We start from the raw sequence: 10,649 nt of genomic DNA on the forward strand, positions 1-10,649 counted from the left end.
GGGCCACGTGGCAAGCGGCCTGGAATGGGGATTTTGGTCGCGGACACCTCGTCGTATGGCCAGTAAGGATGACTATGTTATTGTCGTTAGCAAAGCCGTGATCCGACGGATGAGGGCAGCAAAGCTGCGCAATAGTTTGGTGGGCTGTGCGAAAGGTTTCACATCAGATACGAGAATCGAACAGGATTCTACCGTCCGTCCGGGGTCGTCAGAGCTTGATCGCAAATGTAGCTCTCGAAGATCTGGCCCACGGCGTTGTACGAACTATGCAGCATACAACAAGGACGGCGATGCCATGGTCGAAGACGCTGCCGTGGCCAGCACCATCGTGCGGCGATCTGAATTGCTTGCCAGCTGCTTGTGTTCGCAGAGTGATGGAGTGTACGACTGAGGCATCGAAAGGTAGGTATAGTAGGACGAGGCGGAACTGGTCTCTTACTCTGACCGATATCGACTTTTTGCCGTCAAGAAGGCTATGTTCGCGATCCCGGTAGGCGATGAAGCATTTCGCGGGGTGGCCAATGGAGCCCTTGCGATCTTGGAGCTGTGTGCACGACCACAATCTCACTGTTCGTCTGACGGACACAGATTCTCTCCAGCGGCTCTTTGATCGGCGATCATTGAACGCGTCGGTTCGTCCTCGATGAATTCATGGACATTGTGTGATAGAATGCAATCGCTCCGTACACGCTCTCTGCTTGGGATGCGGTTTTCGTGTCAGAGGCTCAAAGAGCCATTTCATTTTCTGCTGTGTGTCTTATCCTGTTGTATACCCATCCCCTCTGTCCTGTTGTTACAAAGCCACTCCTCGCTACAGTCTTCCGCGTGGCTTAGTCCTCTCCGCGTCATTCTGCATTCGTACCCATGATCCAGCCGCTCGGCTTTGCAGATTACTACCTGTTATGACGATGACCGCGAGCATTGGTTCTGTGTCTCCTGCGACCGACTTTCTGTCTGCTCCACCGTCTCCCATCTAATGGCCCTCCTTACTCGGCTTCTTCGCCCCCTGATTCTCCCGATTCTGCTTCATATCCTCGTTATGCTTCTTCACATCCTCGCTCTCCTCTCCCTCTTTCGGATGACTCGCGTTGAGAATCTTCGGTTGGGGCTTATCTTCACTCTTCTCGCCTCCACTGCTCTTCTCCGCCTGCCCGCGTGAGCTGGCTTCCTTCCCACCACTGCTGCTACCACCTGTCGACGGAGGTGCAGGACCGGGGTGCTCAGCGTCTTTGGTCTCTTGCGAGCGCGAGTGTTCGGGGTTCGCGTCGCCGGACCCGTAGTCGGAGCTATTGAAGCGGAGGGCAGTGGTGCTGAATGCAGGGCCGCCGCCACGGGTGATGGAGATGCTGCTGCTGCGGAAGGAGCTAGTTGGTTTTGGGAGAGCTCGAGGGGTACGTAAGAGAAACATGTTTGAGGGTTTTTTGAGTTTGTTCGTGTGGGTTTCGTTTCAGGTGGGTGATGGATTGGGAGCTTGAGGTTTTGGTGAAGAACTCTCGTTTCGATTTGGTGGATGTCGTTGTTTGTAACTTGATGGAATATGTCTGTCAACCGTCAATGATGAAGGCAGGGAGAGCTTGGAAGCTCCACACCCGCCAGCTCGTCGCGGTGACGTATTGATTCGCAAACGCCATTTCGGCGATCTTTTCTCCTCCCGCAGTGCTTGTTTGGTCTTATCGTTATCTTGGACACTTCACTTCACTCGGTCAATGACTGCTTAGTCTCGCTATTACGGCATCTCTTGAGCGATCCAGCGGAGATGCTGATAGAACGACATGTTGCTTTCTCGAGGAGTGACGTCTAGCGATTCTGATCTAGCGGAATGACATCTACCCAGATTGGACTGACCAGGGTGTCCTGGATATCGAAAGGAGATGACTCCGATGTGCGTTTGGGGTTGGCCATTGGCTGCCGCTTGATAATCCAACCTTGAAGAAGGTAGGTAGGGAATGAATTTCTCAGAAAGACTCTTCTGGTTCGATGAAAGACGGCATAATATTCTCAACAGGACCTTTACGATGCTCAAGGTACATTTCCTTAAGGAAAGTCGAGCTACCCGCACTCTCATTTACGGAAGAGGTTGGACACTGCAGGAGGTCTCGTTCGAGGTACTGGCTGAAGCTCTGAAACTGGAAGGCGATCGTATGCTCACGGTAGAACGAGCACATCTGAAGCTCATCTTGCTACGGCTGACCAAGAAGTGCGGATCTACTGAGCACGAAGCGCAGCCACTCTGCCCTCACTCGGAGCACTGAGCGTTATATGACTACTGGAAGCACAACGAAAGCCACTTCCTGCAGACCTCTGCATTGTTGGCTTTGCGTAGCGCGAGCTTGTTCTCCCCTCGCACAAGTATCGTGAGATGCACTCTGAAGGAGATGGCGACAGGATCCGTTCAATAATCTCTGTTAGAGTGCGAGCAGACCTGACTTCAGGGCAAACTGCCTCGAAGCTGATGACCAACAGGACATGGTCATATGAGGCAGTCCTTCACACTGAGGCAGCTTTCAAGACTCGATGGCGGCGAGGATGCTATTGTCACATGAGCATGAACATCATGTTCGGTCGTCCGCGGCGTTGGAGAAGAGGAAAAGGTATCTTCCGACTGCATGTTCGTAGGAGCCGCAGGGGACTAGTGATCATGCAGTCATATCTGAAAGGCGGTGGAGCAAGTTGACATGGGTTTGAGGGGGCGGAAGTCCGGACGGAATAGCAGGCTGAGCTCCGGCAGTGAATCGTAGTGCCGGCGGCGCCTGGATCTCTCTTCGATCATCCGCAGGATTCGCAGCTTTAGCACCGCCGCGGTCGTTGGGCAGCAATGTCTTGGTAGAAGTGGAGGTGCAGAGTGTAGACACCGCCAGACGTCGCTCAACGTCTTCTATGCCAGGCTCTCGTCGTCGATTCTGACCAATATCACTTCATCTCTCCACATGCATCGTCAGTCCCACGACGCACGCAACGCCCACGTGCTCACATACACGTCGCCGATCCGTTCGATTCATGCATCCATGGTCGGCACCGCATGTAGTTTTTGAAAGCAACATCTTGGCGTTTGACCCGACAGCAAGGTATAATTTCTGGGCGACAGGGATGAGATTCATCTGCCCAGACGCTAGGGACCGGGGATGCGGCGGCGTGGGGGAGCTAGTGTGGTGTGCCGTGGCGATCTTTTGCCGATAAGGCACGCCATGTGCTGCGGGTTGGAGAAGAGAAGACAGCGTCGACGGCAAGGGCGGTAACGTGTCACTTTTTTTTTTTTTGATTCCCACGAGAGAACTGGTGGCGCTGAGGACGAGCGGTGAGAAGACCGATAGGGCGAAAGGCGATAGATCAATAGGATTAATGTGATACGTTTCGACTGCCTTGCGATCTCTCGTCTCGTCTGGCCTGGCCCTAGATTGACGATGGATTTCGACCCGCCGGCAGGGAACAAGGATCAAGTCTCTTTGGCAACCCGAACCCGTCTGCTCTTTCCCTTCGTCTATATCGCTTTGCCGTTCGCCCTCCGCTTCGGGTTCAGACGTCTCTTTGATCGCAAAGAAAATCAAGCGGACGCACCACAATCCTGCCCGGCTATCCTGAGTCTCTCCAGCTGAGCGGTCATCGCAGTGCTCACACCATCGAAGCCACATATCATCCAGTCACACCGCTGTTCAGCCCTTCCGACCCAGACTTCCACCTCCCAAGACATCTCACCTCTGTTTCACCGCGTTTGCGTTTGCGACCAGACACGGCCGTCAAGAGATCGACCCGGATTTCACCTCTTTCCAAGACGGATCGTCATTCCTTCCACATATTCCCACCGTCCCAAAGGCTTGGTTCCTGACACCTCGATTCGCACTTGACACGCACGCGACATCCCTCTCTCCACCTCCGCAATCCCCCACGCCGTCAAATCTAGATCAGATCTCCGTCTTCGACTCCACCTTCTTCCGTCTGGACTCCACCACCTCGAAGTCAACAAACAAGGACCACAACACGAATCCCTCAAAACCTCCCACAACCTACGCCTGGCATGTGTGTCGCCAATCTGATCCTCACCAATCAATCTTGCTCCCACCGCTGGTACCAACTCGTGCGTCCATGCAACCCGTCTAACGACCTCTCCAACTGCCCAGCAAAATTGCGCCTCGAAGGCTGGGAGTCACGCGTCGATCACTGTCCCTTTTGCTCTACGTCCTCAACCTCTGAGCCTCAGCCCTCAACCCACCGCCTCTTCGGCAGCACCTCATCCGCAAGCTCCATGTCTTCACCCACCGATCCTTTCGCCATGGCCTTGCGACGGACATCCTCCACCCGTCGCGGGAGCATCGCTTCATCTCCCTCCGGCTCCACAACCCCCATGTCGCCCATCTCCCGCCAGAGCACAGGCGGAAGCGGCGCTAGCGGTTACTTCGCTTCCGATGTCGACCGCGGACAACGATCCCGCGACATGAACGATAGGATTCTGATGTACCTCTCTTCGGAACCGCATCAGGTGTTGCCCAGCGGGAAGAAGCATTATCCGACTTATCCGAGTGTCATGGAGAGCGCGGAGGAGAGTGGCGCGGGAACCACTGCGTCTTCGTTCTCGGATGAGAGAAGTGGATTGGGAAAGACGAAGGGGAGGTTGACGAGGGGTTGGAAGCGGATGAGTGCGAATTTGATGATGAAGAATGTTTGAGATTTGTTTACCTGGGATTGCCATTATGGAGGCTTTTTGAACCAAAGCACGAGGGAAAGTTTGTCATCAACCTGACCTGCCACGATGGAGACGCTACAAGTGAGGAGCGAAGCTACAAGGCCGGAGCGACTGTGCCTGAGCCCTCACGCCACCGAGAAATCCATGGGCATTTCAGACGGTGGCCAGGCGTGCAGACCACACGCAAGCAGTCGAAACGGTCTCCCAACAAGTGCGCCACTTCGCCAGCAAGCAAGAAATCTGAAGTGTTGAGACAGAGAGAACAGAGAGAACAAAGAAGACGTCGGCAAAGCTTGCCTGAGATGAAAAAAAAAAGCGGCGGCGGGACGCAGGAATACGCGGGTACCAAGATGCACCAGGAGGACTGGATGGAGGTGATGCTGGGTTTGCGCTCGCGGGAGGATCTTCGCTTTCGAGTATGAATGCTGAAGCACGTGGGTCTTGAGGGTAGAGATTGGAATCAACGTGAAAGAGAACCGGATACAACGAGGAGCCAACGATACAGACATTAAAGCGAGGAGCAGGAACGCAGAGAAGCGAATGTGCTTCGCGGAAAGTGAAGTCAGAACTCACTATGGACTATATTCCCTCATCTCATCTCATCGCTTCTCGTATGTCGGTGTTGTTCAATTCAAATGGTCGTCGTGACTTGTTCTCGGCGAGAGGGGAAGAGAAGGCGGGAGTAATCTGTTTGTTTGCAATAGATTATTCATGGTCCAGCACTCTCACACTATGAACAAGAATTGCATTCACCTAACAACCTGGTTTTCACATGCAATCTAACCCGGACGTTAGTTTGGGGCGAGCGAGAGCTCCGAGGTCGCCGCCACATCCCCGCAAAATCGCTTGTCCAACCAATCAACACGAACGTCTTGGTCCATCAATTTTGCTGACAGCGCCGAGCCAGGCCAGACCTTGCGAATGTGACTGTTGGTCTGAGTCTATCTTTTCGACCGCCTTCGACAAGAAACGACATCCCTTCACGATAATATCCGAATCATCTTGATACCCGCGCATGACCACCATCATGTTGCAATCCACCGCCGCCAAAAAGGCTCTCCAATGCCTCCCCCGAACTCGCCAATTCTCCTCTACACCCGCCGCCGCCATTTCGCCATACCGACCGAATGCTCCCTCAAAAGCAGCGAAACCCGCACGACGCAATGTCTCCGATTCGAGCAAACGACCAGCACAAGCGGCGCCAGCGTCAGCGACACGAGCGGTGCCCAGTCCTGCTTTTAACACGTCCGAGCCTAGATCGCGACAGCCGCAACCTCTACAGCCATTCCGACAGCCGGAGATGGATCATAGCTTTGTGGGAATGAAGGGTGGAGAAATTTTCCACGAGATGATGTTGAGGCAGGGCGTGAAGCATATCTGTATGTGATTAAAGACGAGATGCGAGGAAGACATACAAAGACTAACACAATATTCTCAGTCGGCTACCCTGGAGGCGCCATTCTCCCCGTTTTCGATGCCATTTTCAATAGCCCGCATTTCGACTTCATCCTCCCTCGACATGAGCAAGGCGCTGGACACATGGCAGAAGGATACGCGCGCGCGTCGGGCAAATGTGGAGTGGTGGTTGTAACATCGGGACCAGGTGCGACCAACGTTATCACACCCATGCAGGATGCTCTGATGGACGGTACACCAATGGTCGTTTTCTGCGGACAGGTGCCAACATCAGCCATTGGCTCAGACGCTTTCCAAGAGGCCGACACTGTGGGAATCTCCCGAGCATGCACAAAGTGGAACGTGATGGTCAAGAACATCGCTGAGCTCCCACGACGCATTAACGAGGCGTTCGAAATCGCTACATCGGGCAGACCAGGCCCTGTGTTGGTCGATCTGCCGAAAGATGTCACCGGTGGCACGCTCAACCGACCAATCCCAATGACCTCCACTCTCCCCAGCCACCCATCCGCCGCGACTTTGGCCGCCCGCGAGCTGTCCATGAGGCAGCTTGACGGCAGCATTCAACGATCCGCAAACCTCATCAACATGGCCAAGAAGCCCGTCATCTACGCCGGTCAGGGTGTTCTCGGCCACCCCGATGGTCCCAAAATGCTCAAGGAACTCTCCGAAAAGGCTCAAATCCCCGTGACCACTACTCTGCAAGGCCTGGGCGCCTACGACGAACTCGACCCGAAATCCCTCCACATGCTCGGCATGCACGGCTCCGCCTTTGCCAACATGTCCATCCAAGAAGCCGATCTGGTCATCGCCCTGGGCGCCCGCTTCGACGATCGCATCACCGGTCATGTCCCACGCTTCGCTCCTCAAGCCCGCCTTGCCGCGAGTGAAGGCCGCGGCGGTATCATCCACTTCGACATCCAACCCAAGAACATTAACAAAGTCGTGCAAGCGACCGAAGCCGTCGAAGGCGATGTGACCGCTAACCTCCAGCTCCTCCTCCCGCACATTACATCCCGCACCGAGGCTGATCGTAAAGAGTGGTTCGGCCAGATCGATGCTTGGAAAGAGCGTTTCCCGTGGGCGTATGAGAAGGAAGACGGCCCCGATGGCGCCATCAAGCCCCAAACTGTCATCGCGAAGTTATCCGACCTCACTGCCCACCGCAAGAACGAGACCATCATCACCACCGGCGTCGGCCAGCATCAAATGTGGACAGCCCAACATTTCCGCTGGCGCGCTCCCCGCACAATGATCACCTCCGGCGGTCTCGGCACGATGGGCTACGGCTTGCCAGCAGCCATTGGCGCAAAGGTCGCCATGCCGGACAAATTGGTGGTCGACATTGACGGCGACGCATCCTTCCTCATGACGCAAACCGAAATGTCAACCGCAGCGGAGTTCAACATCGGCGTCAAAGTCATCGTGCTCAACAACGAGGAACAGGGAATGGTCACACAATGGCAGTCCCTCTTCTACAACGATCGTTTCTCCCACACCCACCAGCGGAACCCCGACTTTGTCAAGTTGAGCGAGGCGATGCACGTACCCGCGCGGCGAACCGTGAAATTGGAGACCTTGGAGGAGGATCTGAAGTGGTTGATCGAGGGCTCCGGCGAGGGACCGGCATTCTTGGAAGTCAAGGTGGATCAGAAGGTTCCCGTATTGCCAATGGTGCCTGGCGGATCTGCGCTGCATGAGTTTTTGGTTTACGACGAGGTGAAGGAGAAGGAGAGGAGGAAGAGGACGAAGGAGAGGAGTGGGCGGTAGTTTGGTGGAAGAAGTATATGCATGAGTTGAACTTTGTCGGCGTTTTACTTTTTTTTATGCGTTTGTGCGAGGATTGGAGGGGAATTGGAGAAGGGCTGGGGATGGTGTTCTGCTAAAAGTTCACAATTCAGACATGGGGTTCGATCTGTCTTTTGCGGTTCTGTTCTGTTGTTGAAGTGCGATCCTGGTTAGCTCCATGTTTCGAGGCATGTTTCGAGACCGGTGTTTAGCTGCCTGCTTCTTAACGCTCAGACACCAAGTTGACTGAGCTGTCAGCGTTCTGAACAGGAGACAGGCCAAGGTGCTGAATGCCTGGAGCCAACATGAACACGACTTACCTTCCAGGTCTTTATGAACATTGAAAGGCGCAATTCGGAAGAGCCTGGACGGGAGTTAAAGAGGCATGCTGAGTCACCTCGTCTGAACGACCAGAGTCACCAAACCCAACAGAGGCTCCCCTTCTTCCTATCTTTCACCATTCACTTTCTTTCACCCAAAGGATACGTCTATACCAGCCCCTCTTATGTGGTTGATTCCAATCAAAATGCGCAATTACCGAGTCACAAAAACAACCACTTTCACACGCCGGCGGGAAAAAGAGAGCTCCTCACGGACCAAGCCAAGCTTCCTCACATTGCGAATTTGCGGCTACGCGAGTCACATACCATTGCCGATCGGACGCATCAACGTTTGGTGCGAGGATCGAGGATGTGGTTGTTGACTCGGTACCCTCGTACTGGGTGGATTTGTAGAGATTTGCTTACTTCGGGGCGGTTCCTTCACGGATGTCGTAAGCACAAGGGAAGAACAAGCCTGCAAGCAAGCAAGCAAGATGACGAGAATCCAAGCTGACGATCGAATGATGTGCCAGATCTTCACAAGGTAAGGTAGTTCTGCGACTGCATCGCTCTCTCTCAGCTTTTTGGGGAATACCTCTGCGCCCCGTCGGACACGCCGCACTCACGTGGACGACATTTCGCTGTGCTATGACATGGCGGTTTCAGTTATTAATTGAGAGGTACGACAGCGCCTCGGCCAGCTGTTCCCCGACACTGTACACTCACATCATTATACCATTGGCGTTGGACACGACAGGCATCCGTCTGTTTGTCAGTCGTAGAATGCGAGGCGGCTCCCTGCACAAATCATCTCCACTCGAACGGTTCCGAACTCGGTCTCGCAATGTCAACACATCCATGATGCCAGTCCGAAACTCGAGCGTGTGCTGGTGTTGACGGGCAGTCTGACACCCGGCCCGAAGAGAGCGACCGACGACGACCTCGAGTCAGCGTCACCTCTGACCACGAGCCAGCGTCACCTCTGACTACGAGCCGATTCTCCGTATGCGAGACGTCTTTGCAGTTCTACATGCCTCCCTCGCCTTTACTCCATACCACTGGCGAACTCGGATTCTCGCCGCTCTGGATGTTTCGCTGCTGCGAACCTGGATCGCCATGAGAATCCTCCTCCTCCCACCCGCGCTGGCCATCGTTGCCCTGCTCTCCACGCAGGCCCGAGCAGAAATAACTCTCAATGTGACCGCCATCGCCGAACTCCCAAAGTGCGTTACACAATGCGCGATCACCATCCTCCCAACACTGAACTGCACGGTCGGCACGCCATGCTATTGCGCGAGAGAGGGTCCTGTTTATGAAAGTCTCGGATCGTGTGTTATCAGCGGCTGCAAGTCGATAGGAGATTCACTCAAGGGCCTTCGATTCCAGGCTCAGAGCTGCGAGTGGCCGCGAGATCGCAATGCAAGAGGAATGTCGAGGCGTCTATGCGATACGCTGTTTGCCATGGCGTCGTTCTTCCTCTTTGCGCGAGCGGCGTCGCGATGGTCGCACTGGGGTGGTGCGGGCTTCTGGTGGGATGACTGTAAGTGTCTGTACTCGTGAGGAGGGAAAAGGCCATGACTGATCGTCTCTTGATTTCGCAGGGGTTGCCTTCATTTGCTATGTCCCCGCCGTGGGTTTGGCTATCAGCGGAAATCTAATGACAACCAACGGCCTCGGCCTGGATATGTGGATGGTCTCTACACTAAACGTCAAGCGTTGGGCAAAGGTATGTTTTGTTCGGACTGAACGCCGCTTACTATGCACCCGGCTATCCGACCGCGACCTACTCACTCATATGATCATCGTAGACGTTTTTCGCCGCACAAGCGCTCTACGCCTTCACCACTTTCTACACCAAGGTCTCTCTGCTCCTGCTCTACCTCCGCATCTGGCCGGCCGCCGACCGGGACAACCGCAGATTCCGACTCTGCTGCCAAGCCGTGGCCGTCTTCCTCACGCTGGCCGGCATAGCCTGCATCCTCGCCACCATCTTCGCGTGCAATCCCATTTCCTACTGTGAGTCTTCGCTACGTTCCTCCAAAGCCGACCTTGCTGACTCTGCTCCGCAGCATGGCGCTACGGCAACCGCGCAGGAGGAGCCTGCGTTGATCGGATCGCGATCGCCTACTCCGTCGGAGGCATCAACGTCGTTTTGGACATCATCATCATCATCCTTCCTGTCCGCCGGCTTCTCAAATTGGAGCTCCCGATGAAGCAGAAATTGAGGTACGTTCCTCGTGTCGCCGCACCACCCGCGTCGGGACGTCTGTCATGTCATCTGTTGTGCTAACTCCGAATCTTCTCCCTCAATAGCGTCGTCTCGTGCTTCCTCGTCGGCTTCATCGTCACAGCCGTCAGCATAGTCCGACTCACGCACGCCCATCAATTGACCAGCATTCGCAACGCCACGTGGGACTTTAACGCTTTCATCAACTGGTGTGCGGTCG

The 10,649-nt window shown here is 54.8% G+C and overlaps 3 protein-coding genes across 3 annotated transcripts; 2 read left to right on the forward strand and 1 right to left on the reverse strand.

Annotated features, from left to right (window-relative positions):
• Positions 1-821: 821 nt before the first annotated feature.
• MYCGRDRAFT_79756 (uncharacterized protein) lies at positions 822-1,508 on the reverse strand (the record flags this gene model as incomplete). Its single annotated transcript, XM_003854601.1, is given in 2 exon segments — positions 822-1,416; positions 1,430-1,508. The coding sequence occupies 1 exon segment, from the start codon at positions 1,406-1,408 to the stop codon at positions 974-976; it is 435 nt and encodes a 144-aa protein (XP_003854649.1).
• A 1,677-nt stretch (positions 1,509-3,185) lies between these two features.
• Positions 3,186-4,660, forward strand: MYCGRDRAFT_91339 (uncharacterized protein; the record flags this gene model as incomplete). Its single annotated transcript, XM_003853593.1, has 3 exons — positions 3,186-3,232; positions 3,639-4,014; positions 4,196-4,660. 3 exons carry the CDS (start codon positions 3,186-3,188, stop codon positions 4,658-4,660), a joined length of 888 nt encoding a protein of 295 aa, XP_003853641.1.
• A 1,318-nt stretch (positions 4,661-5,978) lies between these two features.
• Positions 5,979-7,864, forward strand: MYCGRDRAFT_84968 (uncharacterized protein; the record flags this gene model as incomplete). The annotated part of the gene is made up of 2 exons (XM_003853594.1): positions 5,979-6,057; positions 6,117-7,864. 2 exons carry the CDS (start codon positions 5,979-5,981, stop codon positions 7,862-7,864), a joined length of 1,827 nt encoding a protein of 608 aa, XP_003853642.1.
• Between the last annotated feature and the right edge of the window lie 2,785 nt (positions 7,865-10,649).

This window comes from Zymoseptoria tritici, chromosome 3 (assembly GCF_000219625.1).
Source record: "Zymoseptoria tritici IPO323 chromosome 3, whole genome shotgun sequence".
Lineage (NCBI taxonomy): Eukaryota > Fungi > Ascomycota > Dothideomycetes > Mycosphaerellales > Mycosphaerellaceae > Zymoseptoria > Zymoseptoria tritici.